Raw genomic sequence first — 16,879 nt, forward strand, 5'->3', positions numbered from 1 at the left:
TCCTTGGGACTCCAATGTCTCCCACACTGTGTTTTCAGTGTCTTCCTCTATCCTGTCCTTCCCTCACATGTGTGCAAATAAATCATTAATTCCGCTTGTACTCTTGAAAGCTGTTGTTGCTCACATATTCATACTTTCCTCTACTACTTTCCCATTGAGAGAGAGAGAGAGAGAGAGAGAGAGAGAATGTGATGTGCATGTAAAAAAAAAAAGGTTAAAATTTCAGAGAAATTGGATGACTTATTCAAGAGAAAGAGATTCGAGATTCACAAAGTTGAAAAAATGAGTAACATGCCAGTCCAACTCTGGCCCTTATGCAAGCAGTTATTGAGATTGGCATTGCTGCCAGATGTTCTCCTGAGCGATACTGTACCAAATATGTCCAAATCATATGCTAGATCATAAAACATTCTCAACTGCAGAGGAATCTGGCACCTTGCTGGCCAAGGTAGAATTAGGCACACATGATGAAAAGCAGCAGAAACTCTCGCTATGTGTGGATGGGCATTATTTTGCTGAAATTTTGTCCAGGATGGCTTGCCATAAAGGGCAACAAAATGGGGCATAGGATATTGTCGATGTACCACTGTGCTATAAGGGCAGCATGAATGACAGCCAAAGGGGTTCTTCTACGGAAAGAAACTGCAGCCCAGACCATCGCTCCTGGATGTCAGGCCATGTGGCGGGTGAGTCAGGTTGCTATCCCACCACTGTCCAGTGCAACTCCAGACACATTTTAGGTGGCCATCAGGACTCAGTTTGAAGGGGACTCGTTACTGAAGACAATTATACTCCAATTAATGAGATTTCAGGCTGAAGATGTGTCTGGAGATGCCCCGCACACAGCGAGAGATTCTACTGCTTGCCTTCTAGTTTATTGTTGTAGTTAACATAAAGGAACTCAATCTAACATAATTTTATTTTATCAAATAATCCACACTTGAGCGGTCTCTCATGTTTCATCAGAATGACCAATTAATGATGTGCTTCCAGATATTCTGTCGAGCTGTTGTTTCCACCTTATGCAAAATATTTTAAAGACTGACCCAGCCATCTTTTTCAGGGGCTGCAAGTTTTGCTGTTATTTGCACTCACTGCCTGGACTCCAACCAGAACTCGCAGCATCTGGAATAGAGGGCTCTTGATAGTTGTCAAAATACTGTGGATAAAATGGAAACAACAACTTGGCAGAACACTTGGAAACACACCATTAGACACTCAAGTAGTTTCAGAAACAAGGAATTGGTTTTTATTATACTTAAATATAGCTCAAAATTTATTCAGTGCTGTCAAAATTTTACCTGAAATAATGTGGATTGAAAACAATCTTTTTCAATAATTGTTTCATCAGCAATTTGTCATTGGTAGGGATTAAGCTCACCACCTTAACTGATAAATTATGCAGTAAAGAAGAAAAATTTGTATCCTGAAAGAAACAAGTGTATCATTTTTAGAGTAAGGCAACAAAAACATATATCACAACTTCATACATCAAAATGCATTCAATGACAAAATTTACTTGTCCCCTAACATTTGTGAATTCTCAGTTATTACATACCTTGTTGTGAAATAAGAATAACAAATCACATAAGAAGAAGATTTCTATCCTGGTAAACCAGTGATTTACGAAGTTCAGTTTCTGTGTTACCAGATCACTGAGATAGTTTACCATATTTTCATTGATAAATGATGTGCATATCTGAAATAAAGCAATGGAAAAATGTTTATAATATGTTCCTATAACATACACAATTTTTTACATCAGCACTGACTGGTCACCCATGATATAAATTTTCTCTTCCCATATACTTCTGGATTTTTATTTTACTTTATTCTTTTTGCATCATGAAGTCAGATAAACCATTGTTTTTGGAGCCAAGGCAAATGGATGACTGTAGGGGGCAAGCTGTGCATACCACATGTCAGTGAATGGCATACTCAATGATCTAAAGACATCTGTGAGTGAACAGGTGTATCAATTAGCCAGTTACTCATACAGAAAGAACTGGATCAGAACTCATACAGACAACTTTTAATAAAACAGTAGAATCCTTATTTTGAAATTTTCTACAATTCAGCTTGTAGGATCAAACTGGAAAACAGAAAAAGTAAGGGAAGAACAGTCAGCCCAAATCCTGGAGTGAGATGGCAATAAGGTACAGGAATAATTAGAACCCTGAACTAAAAGCCCTGATGCAAATTCCAGAGTATTCCTAGTAATGAACTGTATAAGGCTGACACAAAAAAAAAAAAAAACGATTGGTAGATAGTTACATAAACAAAAATTGAAACATGGAATGCCAACTTACCTACATCAGTGCTTTTTCAGAGTGCGTGAAAGTGCGTGCACTCACACACAGAACTGTACACAAAAACTTTGGCCAAATTGTTGGAACAATGCAGGTGTGTGTGTGTGTGTGTGTGTGTGTGTGTGTGTGTGTGTGTGTGTGTGTGTGTGTGTGTGTGTGTGTGTGTGTGTTCGTTCCAAACAAGAATACACATATAAATGTGTGATCATGTTCCAGTTCTTATTTATGTGCTTATCTGTTGGACAATACCTTCACTATATAGTGAGTGGCCATTTATGCTCATTTCGTAGTTTGTCTCCACTAAATATTATCCAGCACCACATTGACAAGATATTAAAAAAAGGAAAGGAATGGAATAATATGCAAACAATGAGGTGACAAGTAATGGATGCAGGAGGATGAGTAAAAAAACAGGACAGAAGTTAGATGCCAGACACAAAGAAAACACAAAAAAATGGTAATAATAAAACCCCACAGGCCAAAATGAAGTATGCAATTAAAAGTGAGTGGATGACAAAAACTGTAGATTCTGTCTGTCAATGCCCATTGTTTCTATATCCAACGAATGGGGACTGTCTCCAACACATACTGTACGTGTACGCACATACTCTTTTTTTCTTTAAATTTTTCTTTTAATTTTCTGAGTCATGATTTCAATGATACTGTCTTTCGATTCATACAATCATGAACAAATGAAATGACATATGACATAATTTGAACACAATTTATACTTCTAAGTGCAAAGCAAAATGTATCAAAGGGTAAAAACACTATCCAACAGCATGTTGTCACTTGTGACTTACTATGGGAAAGCTGGTAGAATTTTTAGTAATGTCCAACTGACAATGATTTGTTGAATGATTGATTCTGCTACAACCTGCTATGCCAATATCACTGTCTTTTTATTTAATAAACTCACCTTTGCGCATAGTCCTTTATGGATACTAAATGCATCCCTTAACAAACATGTCAAACCTCCGAAGAATGGGAAGAGAGATGAGGCTTGCAGGATAGGAGTAACTTTTTGTCCACCCCACAAAAGACCTCCTAATGAAGGCAAAGCTTCAGGATCACGTCGCGTGCCAGAAAAGCCCTTGTACAGCAAGCATGAGGTCCGTCTAGGCAAAACATTAAAAGACAGACATAAAAAATCTCTAACTAAATTAAAATATGATTTAAAATTCTGATGTGTAACAAGAAATCGTACACTGTGGTTACCCTGAGTTTGAAACATGTTTTGCAACAATGTTTGCAGCATTGTTTGCAGCCACTAGAACATGTTGCACACATGGAAATAGCTATATGTGGCAGTGTCAGTGTGGATGATAGGAGACACTGTTTCCAGCCTGCTACCGCTGAATGTGAACTGTATGTCACTAATGCTATGACTTATTTCTGCTAGCTTATAGAAATTGTGTTGTTTCAAAGAGCGTGATAAGTCTAAATATCTGGTGTCATGTGAAGACAATATACATTTGATGTTATCGTACTCTACGACATAGAGCCCTGTGAAATGTGTGAAATGCAGACTATAACAATTCAAAGTTAATACAGAATTCAACAGAGGTAATTGCTGGTGTGCTCAACGTCAGCAGCAGTGATATATAAAATAAAGTGAGATCTCTGTCAAGACAGAGAAGAAAAATTGTATCAGATCCTCTCTGAAACTGCAGGTGGTAAGTGAACATTTCAGTATACATAATTACAATATTATGAAAAGGATAGTTACATAAAATGTAAATAAAACATACTTCAATAATTGGAGTGTCTCTGAATAGCCCTTGAACCCATGCTTCACAAACTGCAGGAACTATCTGAGATATGGGTGGGTGGCTTTAAATATGGAATAAATGTGCAGAGCTTTGAAATGAATATATTATTGCCGATAACCAAATATTAACAGCAATTGTCTGTTTCAAGGGAATCGCTTTTCTGAAACTTGTATCTTTCTTTGAAACAAATGATTATATCAGATTTGTTAGATTTTAAAATTGGCAGTGACATCCTAGTGACATCCTAGTGAAATTACAAAAAAAAAAAAACAGCACTTTTTTCCACATTTGTTCAACATATTATTCCCACCACATCCTCTATAGTATATTTTTGTCCAGCACAATGACCACACCTTTGTCTTCATCTGTTTATATTGCTAAGTATTCATAATGCAGTACCACATTAATTAATTTATGCTTTATGCTGGGCATAGTGTAGTACACAACAAATATATACAATGTGAATACACATACAGAACTATTTATTACTAGCATGGGTGGGGACATGAACAAGATATATAGCTGCAGACATTTTTTGGACTTGATCGTAAGTACTGTTGCAAACAGAAACATGTTTTCAAATTTAGGGTAAATGTGGTTTTACATATTTAGTCTTGTTTCTTACAAAAAACTGAAAGAATTGGATCACAATTTTGTCAATTCTGTGTCTTACTCAAACATTCAATCCCACAGAAGTGCTCCACTTCATTCTAAATCGTTGATTAACAATAAACAAAACAAATATATTGCAAGCAAGAGAAACAATCAGCTGCAGATATAAAGCAGAAGATATTTCAAGGAATATGAGCTTGTTTTGATACTTTTCTAAAGTTAGAGAGAGAGAGAGAGAGAGAGAGAGACCAATGCCACTGTAGCACTGAGAAAAGCTACTACATCCAGCATTAATTGTACCCTTTTTGCAAGCAATAGTTACTGTAAAATTTATTGGGCAAGGTGCGATTTATCTCCAAAATTCAACCATTTATATTCATGCAGGTAATGCTCTTTGGATACTGCTCATTTTACCTTTTTATTCATTTTTCTTGGTTTTCTTGCTCAAGTCTCTCCAGTTCACATGTTATAAGTTTTGGTTCATTACTTTGGTATCAACAACAAATAACAGCTGATTCAAAAAGAAGGATGAATTTCAGTTGTTTATTACAAACTATAAAAGATAGATACATATTATGCATGTCACAGGATAGAGGAAGGTTCAAAGTTTTGACAAATTTGCACTGCTTTTTGTTTGTAGCAACATGGTGACTACATCCCAAGACAATTCATTTACATACAAATTTGTGCAAAGAAAATTCATTTTTCAACTGCAACACGCATACCCCCATCAGTTCAACAAGAAGCTGCCTCTGCACATGCAGACTGGCATGCAACATTCTAACAAGCTGGTTGCATTTGCAAAGGGAAGAGCACTTATCAGCCATGCACATCCGATGAAAATGTCAAGCATATCTGAGATGTGTTCCCATTGAGTATTCAGAAGTCCCCAAGATGGGTGGGTCAGGGACTTCAATTACCTCAAACAACAGTGTAGCATCTTCTAAAATGCTGCTTGCATATAAAGCCTTACAAGTTGCAGTTAGTGCAGCAATTGCATCCTGGCAAACATAATGAAACACACAAATTTTGCATTTCAATTCTCCAGGTTATGGCAGAGGACATTTTTTTCCATGTGACTCATCTTTTTGGACAAATCGACATTTCATCTATTGGGTAAAGTAAACCACCATAATGTAAGAATTTGAGGGGTCACAAAATCCTGGCTTTGTCATCAAACATAACAGAGAGACACAGAAACTGAATGTGTTTTTTGCTGTTTCTGTTCACTAAGTTTATGGACCTTTCTTTTTTGCGGAGGAAACTGTGACAGGAATGTCACATCTTTACACATGATGGTACCCTGCATCACTTTCAGCTTGAGGTGGCACATTATCTTAACAACACTATCCCACAACAATGGATTGGAAGAGGTGGACAACAAGAGCTTGTTCATTACTTCTGGCCTCCCAGGTCACCAGTCCACACACCTAATGATTTTTTTTTCTGTAGGGGTACTAAAAGAGAGTCTTTGTCCCACCTATAGCAGCTACTCTTCAAGAGCTGAGAAACCAAATTGTTGAAGCTGTTGATTCAATAAACAGGAACATGCTGATTTGTGTGCCAAATGAAATGGGCTACCATTTTGATGTTGAGTGTATAGTATAGAGTGTGTGTGAACACAAAACTTTGAACCTTCCTCTGCCCAGTGACATGCACAATATGTTTCTGTCTTTCATAGTTGCTATGTAATAAATAAATGAAATCTGTTCTCTCTATCTTTATAAATCACTCTGTATGTTCATAATTTTATATAACGCCTACAGTGGTACCATATTTAATATTTCACTTTGTTATTCAGTACTCAGATTATCAACAGGTGACTATTTGCAGCATTTTAACATTTCATACTATGCTGTTTGTAACCTAAATATTTACAAAATCAGTGATTTTTTCATTCATTATTCTGTGTTGTACAGAGAAACTTCATACAAAGTTTCACAGTCTGTGACCTATTTAATTTTATACATAAATTTCAAAAAAATTACAGAGAACTCACTTTATGTCTTTTGTAAGGTTTCCATAGTTGACGCTTTGTAGAAACGATGCAATCTTACTGCCTACAAGTTTTTCAATTTGTTCCAGTTGTGACACCATATCATTTGCCTTTGTGATGAGAATAAAAACATAGTTTAGTAAGAATCACAAATCCATTTGTTTGAAGAAAGTAGTGTTATCATTCTTGGACAGAAACCTTACCATATTTTGACAGCAGGAGTACATGTTTGCTAGGCAGCAGAAGTTAGCTGATAACAATTTAAAACCTGAAAACTATGAAGAAAACTTTTATTGCTTTGTTGTTTATATATTCATTTCATTAGGAAAGCACACATATCATCCATTTCAACAAAAAAGGACATACAGTTGTTTAATGTGTTTTATAAGCAAATATTTTGTGTAATAAAACTTCCAAAAATAATTGCTACAAACTGAACATAAAGTACAAATTTAACTTGCAACGATTATTAATTTAATAACTACAAGCAGCCTCTCACAAATGATTACTTGTTCCAGCAGTGCTGATTCTCATTCTTCTGAGCATCTCTTTTTTTATTATTATAAGTTACATTGCATTTCACTTGTCCCAAATTCTTGTAAATAATCACAAGCATTTCATTTGTCTTGATTCTTGTTAACTAACTTTACAATGAAAATCAGAATTCCTATTTTTATGATTCTCTAACAACTGGACCTTAACACGTGATTTGGTTCAGTTTCTTTAGAGGAACCAACAAAGATGTATTCGAGTATTTCTTCTTCTGTTTACAACTTCTGAATGTGAAAATGAGCACTGCTCCAAAATAATTTGAGATGACAAATATTTTACTTCCTTCTAGATTATGCTTCTTCCAGGGTCATTTCATGCAAAGTCCTGTAAGATGGAGGAGAGAAACAGCTTTCCACATTGTTCTTCATTTAAACATCATGGGTGAGTAAGTTTAAAAGAGAAACTAGTGAATCTATGAACAATTGTTGTCACAATTAGTTATGTACTCCATTTTTGGAGTATGAAGTATGGTTGTCTGATGTTTCATTTCTGCATAAAATTTTCATGTATAAAACACCTTTCATTCTTGGCAGACAATATGCAAATATTCTGTACAGTCCAAATGTCCAAACAATATGTAGTAAGTTGGTTCTTATTAAAAAAGAATAAAAAATGTTATTTTTTTTAAACATCAGTCAATGAAGTCTACACTAGTCCGCAGATATATGAGTGCATTAGTAAAAACTTCAGTCAGTGAGAGAAGTAGGGTTTTAAAGGAAGTTTGGATCGGTTACCTTCCACACATTACACAGGTATTAAGTTTTTATGTAGAGTATACAAGCATCAGACTGCACAACTGAGATGGTTATCACACTAGACTCGCACTTGGGAGATGGAGGGTCTGTATGGTTCCCCTTTCTTGATTGCAGTTAACAACAGAATGCTTCCTCTAAAAAGGACAAAATCCATGTTTGTGCCAATTTCAATCTAACGGACATTCACCAATTTAATATTTCCCTTTATATACCTCACAAGAATATCAAAATGAGGGTCTGCAGTACCTTCTACTAGAGTACTTAATATTTTAAATACAATTCACTAGCACAATTTGACAAATGTGGAGATGCATCAGGATACATGTACTGTGCTGTAACTTCCAGCATTACCTGCTGCTGTTATTAAGAGAAATAATGCTTTTGTCAATAGTTAATTGTTTTGATTTTACTCTGATTGTTCTTTCCTTAATGAGCAAGTTTATTATATTTATAATACCTTGGGCATTTGGGACTGTGGTACACATTTTTCACAGTGATATTTTCTTTAAGTTAATTATGAACATTGCCAGACAATGATTTACAGCAAATCCTTCCAGTCCTACAATTATTTTTTTCTCATCTAATAAGTGTATTCAAATTATCAAATCCATTGCCATCAGCTTGGACTCAATAACTGCTCCATTCATCTCTTACAATGAAACAGTTATATAAAAATTTTGAAGAGATTAGAACAACAACTTGTTCTTGAGAGTTCACAATTTCTCACACCCTTGTCTCAGCTTATTCCATGACCCTTACATTTGTTTCATTTTCAGAACGCACAGTCACTGATAAATAAATTAATATAATTACTTTCATTATTAATCGATATTGTGATGTCATTCATAAATATTTTCAGACTGACGGTAAGTCATCAGAATGAACAGCCATCTGCATCATTTTCTCTGCACTGAGGTTTTTCAATCACTAGCAGCTTGTTGATACTGGGATGTGACATATCAGCATTTGAATCACAAAGTTTTGATGATTTTATATGTAGACATAGGTTGGATTGAGCAGGATTACCTATTCTTCAACTTGATGGAAAATTTTAAAATTTACTGAATAGTCTCTCAACAGAGTAGTAACAAATATCTATAGTTGTAAGATGGCTTCAATAACAACACAGTCAAGTAGCAATATCATTAGTTACAATCAGTTATTTGTCATTGTTTGTTTTATTACCACCATTTTATACCTAATTCATAAAACCAACTACAAGCCAGAAATCAGTTTTTTCCCCTTTTTTGCATAGTTAACTTCTAAAATACTGGCAATTGCTAGCACAGTCAGAAAACACGTGTATGCACTTACTTCTGAATGACATCACTTCTGGATGACATAACCTTCATTCACTGAAGAACAAAAATGCTTAAAATAATTTAGGAGTAGAAGAGACCACTCAAAAAAAGGAGAGAGAGAAGCGTTGAGCCACTGGTAGGCATATGAGAAAGAATGAAAACTTTGCTATCATTGTAAAAAGTCTTTTGACAAGCTAGAGTAAAATTGTACACACACACACACACACACACACACACACACACACACACACACACACACACACACACACACACACACCTAACTGTACCATCTGGACACAATGCCAGAACTGCATGTCGGCAGGTGGATTGGGGTGATGGTTGTGTCAGATGGGGTCGGTAGAGGGAAAAAGAGGATGGAAGCTGGATGAAGGTGGATGGTGGCTTGGTTGGAAGCACCAGATCTGCAGGACAAGAATGCAGGAGAAAGTGGTGACAGCTGCAAGGGCTGGGTGTGCGATGCACAGCCACTGCTGCCATAGAGGTGTGGCACATGATGGAGATGATATGGAGGTGTGGATTGGGAGGGGGTGACAGGACAGAGGAAGTGGGGAACCATTGCATACAAGGTGTAGGGACATTAGCTTAGCAGGATTTAAGCCAGAAGTACTATGGTACACAAGGATGCAATGCAAGGGTAACTCCCATCTACGTAGTTCAGAAAAGCTGGTGTTGCAGGGAAGGATCCACATGGCATGGGTTGTGAAGCAGCCATTGAGTTTGGGCACATTCTGCTCAGCAGTATATTGTTTCACTATGTGATAAATTGTGTTTATGACCACATTTTGGTAGAGGCCATTCAGTCTGGTTGACAGCTAGTTGCTGATTACTCTCACATAAAATGCCGTGCAGAAATTGCAGCAGAGCTGCTATATGACACAGCAGCTTTCACAGTGTACTGTAATGGCAATTTGGAGCATACTGCTGTCTTTCTCTGCTGAATGACATAAGGGTACATATTTCTATTAAGTAAAATTTTACTTATTATAATGTTTTAAAAATTACTTCATGAGTGTGTCTGGTATATTTTGCATGTTCATACATGGGGGTCAGAGCAACACTGCGACGTGTACTTCACCGGAAGAGGACTAGATCCTAGCTGGTCAGAGAAACACCATTGCTCACTGGCCAAAGATCTGTAGAAGAACCCGCCATTTTATTCAAGTCCCTATGTCAATTTTTTTTTCCTAATTGTAAAAACAAAAATAGCTACATAAGGAAGTCATGCATCTTTCTGTCCTGTTCCATTCTGTTCATGTTTAGTCATGCTTGCTGATACTTGAATGAGATTAAAGTTTCATTGTGGTGAATACTGTATGCTATTATACGGGATGACAATTATTGAACTATATGAAGAAAAAACATAAATTAGTTACAAACTATGGCACGTACACACTTTATTCAAAATGTAAACATCACTACAGATATTTGGATTTTGGTTATGACATGTTAAATATACCTGCCATCATTGGCAATGATTTGCCACAAACGAATAGAGAAATTCTGCATGACCCACTGAAGTGTTGGAACATCAATGCTATCAATGACTTCCTGAATGGCTGTTTTCAGTTCAGCAATGGTTTTGGGATTATTGCTGTATACCTTGTCTTCAATATAGCCTCACAAAAAGGAATCACATGTGTTCAGATCCGGAGAACATGGTGACCATCCAATGCCCATGCCAGTGGCCTCTAGGTACCCCAGAGCCAGAATACGGTCCCCACATTGCTCCTCCAGGACATCAAATACTCTCCTGCTTCAATGGGGTCAAGTTCCATCTTGCATGAACCGCATCTTGTCAAAATCAATGTCACTCAGAATAATGGGCATGAAATCAACTTTCAAAACCTTCACGTATTGTTTGGTAGTCATTGTGCCATCACAGAATATAACACCAATTATTCTGTGACTGCAAAATGCACACTACACAGTCGCCCACTGAGGGTAAAGAGACTTCTTGATCATGAAATGAGGGTTCTCAGTCTCCCAAATGCGTCAATTTTGCTTATTGATGAACCTATCCAAATGAAAGTGGGCTTTGTCTCTAAACCATGCAACATGCACATGCTAATTCCCATCATGCCCCACAGCCAACCACGCAAACCATCCAGAAGTTACGATGTTTTTATTTCATACAGTTCAATAATTGTCAAAACCAACGGGAACTTATTGTGTGGTGATAAGTATTTTAAGTGTTGAATTTCATGAAAGTAAATATCATCCTGCACCTTTTAATTTCAAATAACTATCCTGCATCATAATCGTGATCTCAGGGATTTACAGAAAGATAAGTGATCAAAATTTTGACTGCTGCAGAAAAGATAAAGATAACAAGATCTTTGGTCACTGCATACTTGAATGAAACAAGTTACAAAGAAAATATGAAATAATTAATATTTATGAAAAGAATTATGCTGTATGTGATACAGTCTGGAGAAGTTTAATACCTACAAATTGTGCTTGTGCAATTCATATATATAAATTTTAACCTTCTGGAGAATTATTCGTCTGACTCTGTAAAAACACTAATGGCTGAACATTAGTGCTGAATCTCTGGTCAACACTACTGTAAAAAAACCAATAATATTTGGAATCAGATAATTTCTATCATCCATGTAATGGACACTTTCTGGATACTTATTAATACATAGTCTCACAGTGGACTTGTTGACAAAGTGGGAGTATTTATATAAGCACATGTCTGACTGTGGATAATATGTAATTTCATTATTTTTTTAAAATTGATTATTTTCATTGATACAATAACTTGGACATACGCAAACAAATTAATATGTTCATGATGCACCAGCATACGGTCGTTTAAAGTACAGCATATCACAGCAACAGGCTAGAACCCAAATAAACCAAACCAAGTTCCAGTCCTATTCAAAAGCCTCACCTTCAGCCCAACAAGTTTAACAATGCCAGGCTCGTTACAGACCAATTCTTCATCTCCCAATCCCTACAGTGGAAACATTGCTTTGTTACCAATCCCTTCAATGAAAGCCAACATAATCCCAACATTGATTCTTGCCTTTCCAGTTCGTACTACCAGTCAACTGTGACCCTCCTTCTCCCCCACCCACCCATCATCTGGTCACCTTCCATGGAATCCTTACCCCCAGTCTGGCCTCACCATACTTCCCTAGGTCCCTTCCCAAGAACATAAAACTCTCAACAGAAGAAAGTGCTGACATTTGCAACCTCAAAAAAGAACCCAAGTTAATCGTCCTCCCTGGAAATGAAGGCTCTACCATTATCATGCTGAATCACAGTGACTACCTGACAGAAGGCATCCACCAACTGCCTGATGTCTCCAACTCCAGGCTCTGGCATATAGATCCCACCCCAGAAGTCCAAAGTGCCCTCCAATCCTTAGTGAAATCCTTAGGGTATGTTTAAGCAGCAGCCTCATTGCTGCCACCTCATTCTTGCTTCTGGCGCATCACACCTTGCTCTTCACTGGGTGCCTTGTTACAATTACTCTGCAGCCTTACTGCTAGCCAGGAGTAATTACCATGCAGCTGTTCACAGAACTGGCAGAGAGATAGCAAAGATAACCATGGCACTGCTGAAGTGACTTCAAAGAATGATCATGGTGAAAACACAAACCAGTTTGATAGCATCATCTGGTGCCAATCATAGTGAGCAGCAATGGTAAAGGTTAAACAGGCAGGTAGGACTCAGTGGACTTGTTTCATCATCACCAGTCCACGGTAGTGAGCAGTGAGGTGGAAGCATAAATGCACTCTTAAGCCCACTCCAGAATCTCTCCCTTGAGTCCATTTTCCTCCTCACCTCAATTACTCCCCATACACCCACTTCCTTCTTGCTTTCCAAAATCCACAAACTCAACAATCCTGGATGCCCGATTGTAGCTGGATACTATATGCACAACGAAAGAAGTACCATCCTTGTTGATCAACACCAGCAACCAATTGTGCACAGCCAAGCCTCTCAGATCAAAGATACAAACATCTTACTTCACCAACTCTTGATCATTTCCATCCCATTACCACCTGGATTCTACTCGTCACTGTTGATGTCACCGTACCTGCGACCTTGCCATTGTCGACCACCCCCTCTTCCAATGTACTTCTGATCCAAACCCACTGTCTCATTCATTACATATCTTGCCAATGATGTCCACACACACAACTACAACAAATCCACAGCATAGCCATGACCATCTTCATGGCACTCTCCCATGCCAACCTCTTTATTGGCCACCTAGGAGAAACCTTCCCAGCCTCCCAAAACCCCAAATCCCTTGTCTGGTGCTTCCTTCACTGACTCTCCACCATCCCTACTTCTTTATCTTCTGGATTCCTACTCACCACTGTTGACACCATTTCCTTATAGACCAACATCCCTCATGCCCATGGTCTTGCCAGTAGTGAACACTACCTCTCCCAACGTCTTTCAGACACCAAACCCACTACCTCATTCCTCATACACCTTAATAACTTTATCCTAACATACAACTACTTCTCCTTTGAGGGGAAAGTATACAAATAAATCCAAGGCACAGCCATGGGCACCTGCATGGTACCCTTCTTTGCACACCTGTTTATAGCCGTTGTAAAAGACACCTTCCTAGCCACCCACAACCGCAAACCTCTAGTCTGGTTCATGGTCACTGATGATATCTTCATGATTAAAATACAGAGCCAAGACACCCTATCCTATTCCTCCACAACCTCGACACCTTCTCTCTCATTTCTCTACCAAACATGCCATCTTCCTGGGTGTTGACATCCACCTCTGTGGCTGCCTCATCCATGCCTCTGTCTATATTAAGCCCATTAATCACCAAGAGTACATGCATTTCAACAAATGTAACCCATTCCAATGAAAAATCACACCCATATAGTTTGTGCACCCATGAGCAGCATACCTACAGTGGCAAGAATTCCCATGCCCAATATGCTGGCGGCCTCAAAAAGGGCTCCAGACTTCAAAGATGAAATATGCCCCCCCCCCCCCCCCCCAAACCTAGTCCACAAACAGATTTCCTTTTCCTCAGATACCCCTAATGTTGAAACTGTTCCCAAAAATCAGCTGAATAGGGTACCCACTCGCCATCCAGTATCAATCCTGGCAGGAGAAACGAACCATATTATTCACCAAGGCTTGATTATCTATCTTCATGCCCAGAAATGAGGAACAGTATTCCACTGCACCCCCAATCTACTCAATATCCATGTCCATCCTTATGTGAATCACATTCCCAACCTCTTGTTGCAGGCCTCATATCCCTGCAGCAGAAAACCCTACTGCAAGACTCCCATTTACTCACACAGCACATACCACCCCAATCCAGTCATGGGCTTATCCTACCCCACCACAAGCAGGGCCACCTGTGAAATCAGCTATATCTCTACTAGCTCTGCTGCAATTTCTGCACAACATTTTATGTGAACATGACCACCACCCAGCTTTCCATTACAATAAATGGCCAACAACATAGTTGACCACCTGCTGCTGACCACAACCACCTGCTGGAATGGGTGTGCTCTAGCTCGTCAAAGGATTTCTTCCAAAAGCTAGCATGCTTATCAATGAAGAGTCAATAGCTGCTTCACAATCCATGCTATCTGGATCCTTCCCTCCAGCATCAGCTTTTCTGAACTATGTAGATTGGAATTATCCTTGCAACACATCCTTTGCTTCTGTACTCTTCAGCTCAATCTCCATTAATCCATTGAACCCACACCATCTACCCAACCATCCCCTTCCTATATCCTGTCACTCCCTCCCAATCCATGCCTCCATGTCATCTTCTTCATGTGTTGCACTCCACTGGCTCCAGTGCCTTAGTGTCACATGCCTAACCCACGCACTTGCCACCTTCCTCTCCCACATTAAAGGATTTCTTTATCAAAGTTCTTATTCTTCCTTGCATGTCTGTTGACAACTCAATGCTTTTGCTATTTGGTGATTTGTCTCCTTTACTCCTAAATTATTTTCATTCTGGCAGAACATTCCTTACCATAAAAAAGGTTAAAAACTGGACATAGTTGTAGTACACAACACTACGTCTCTTCAAATAGAACGATATTAATGATCTACACATCACCTTCCAAAATTTGAAATTCATGAAAATTTATTATTACTGTAATCTGAAAAATGGTTAATTTTAACTGCATCCCTGAGGTAATGCATATCCCTATCTTGTTTGTTCTGATCTTTTTAATGAAGGACTTTTAAAATAAATTGTGGAAATTAAAATTTAAATATTTTTTTAAAAGTTCTTTCTACCTCTTTTTCTAGCTCTTCTTTTTTAGCACTTCATTTGTCAAAAATATTATTATTCATTTGTTGCTTTGTTGAAAATATTATTAGTCATTTGTTGCTTCTACTTTGAAAAATATGAACTCAATACTTACAGTAAATTTGTCTGTCTGCATCAGCTGACTCAACCATTTTTCTGCACACATTTCTGCTGGAGTGATATAACTAGAAAAATGCTCAACAGGAAGTGTTATAGAACTCCTTGTTTGATGGACAATTCTTTGGTGCTTTGCAATTATTATAGCTTGGTTAATTAATGAAAATAGTGCTGCACCGTGTTCATGAGCAAAGGTTGATATTTCATCTGACGCAGAAGTGCAATGCAGATGAAACTGTAACAACCTCATAAGCACTGGATACATGTCCCTGAAAATGTACACCAATTAGTATCAAATAGATTAAATAACACAGAAATACTTGAGTTATACACACATGATGTACTTGCATGAAAGTCTGTGTTGCTAGATTGTAGGCCAAAAGTGTCTGCCACAAGTACAGACTTTGCAGACTCAGTCGCAATGCTTCACTTTGAGGCAAAGCACACTCCCTGCAATATAAATGAAAAGTCTGTAAACAGATATCACGTGGAAACAAATTGTTTCAAAAGAGTATGAAGTTTTTGCCTTATAATGATAAAGCCTTAACCAAATGCATCTGCTGTTGAATACAAAGCTTCACATGACGAAGTCATCTGGTGAAGTGCAAGTTATACACTGTGAAACTGTAGTTCAGAAACTGTTACATGGCCAAACGTGTTTTATAAAACTGTAGTGATTAAAGAAAATGTGTAAAGTACGTAATCAGACAGGGAAAAATGAAAATTATAACATTGTTTTTATATTCAATATATGTATTTAGAATCTATTTTAGGAATAATGTCCACTGACTGTCAGAATTTCAATTTTTTTAGGTTCTTACTTTCTATAAATGTTTCAGAGGAAAAATCTTGAACATCAGAGTTTTGAGTGATGACTTAAGGCTTCTTGTCATGACCTGATGAAATGGTCACAGGTTGAGCCTCACCCGAGTCGTTGAATGCCTGACAATGGAGCTTTCACTTTGAAATATTCAGAGTGTTTGACTATGCAGGTAGCAACAAAAATAGTGGATAGAGGACAACGAAACAAGCAATAATACTAATAAATGTAGGATCAAAAACCCATGATTTCATCAATATGGAATATGCATAAGTCAAGTTATACCAATGTTACAACACTGTCAATGTGTAAAGCTACATTTTATTTTGAAATATTGCTAGTGAGCCATAGAT

The 16,879-nt window shown here is 37.7% G+C and overlaps 1 protein-coding gene across 1 annotated transcript in view; it reads right to left on the reverse strand.

Annotated features, from left to right (window-relative positions):
* The window catches only part of LOC124794850 (RNA polymerase II-associated protein 1), a 204,511-nt gene that overhangs the window by 56,521 nt on the left and 131,111 nt on the right, over positions 1–16,879 (reverse strand). Inside the window, exons 11-17 of the mRNA XM_047258515.1 lie at positions 16,055–16,156; positions 15,705–15,975; positions 6,893–6,964; positions 6,693–6,799; positions 3,229–3,427; positions 1,559–1,699; positions 1,302–1,426 (exon numbers count right to left, since the gene is read on the reverse strand). Coding sequence (XP_047114471.1) covers positions 1,302–1,426; positions 1,559–1,699; positions 3,229–3,427; positions 6,693–6,799; positions 6,893–6,964; positions 15,705–15,975; positions 16,055–16,156 — 1,017 coding nt within the window. The remainder of the gene's footprint in view (positions 1–1,301; positions 1,427–1,558; positions 1,700–3,228; positions 3,428–6,692; positions 6,800–6,892; positions 6,965–15,704; positions 15,976–16,054; positions 16,157–16,879) is intronic.

Source organism: Schistocerca piceifrons, chromosome 4 (genome assembly GCF_021461385.2).
Source record: "Schistocerca piceifrons isolate TAMUIC-IGC-003096 chromosome 4, iqSchPice1.1, whole genome shotgun sequence".
Lineage (NCBI taxonomy): Eukaryota > Metazoa > Arthropoda > Insecta > Orthoptera > Acrididae > Schistocerca > Schistocerca piceifrons.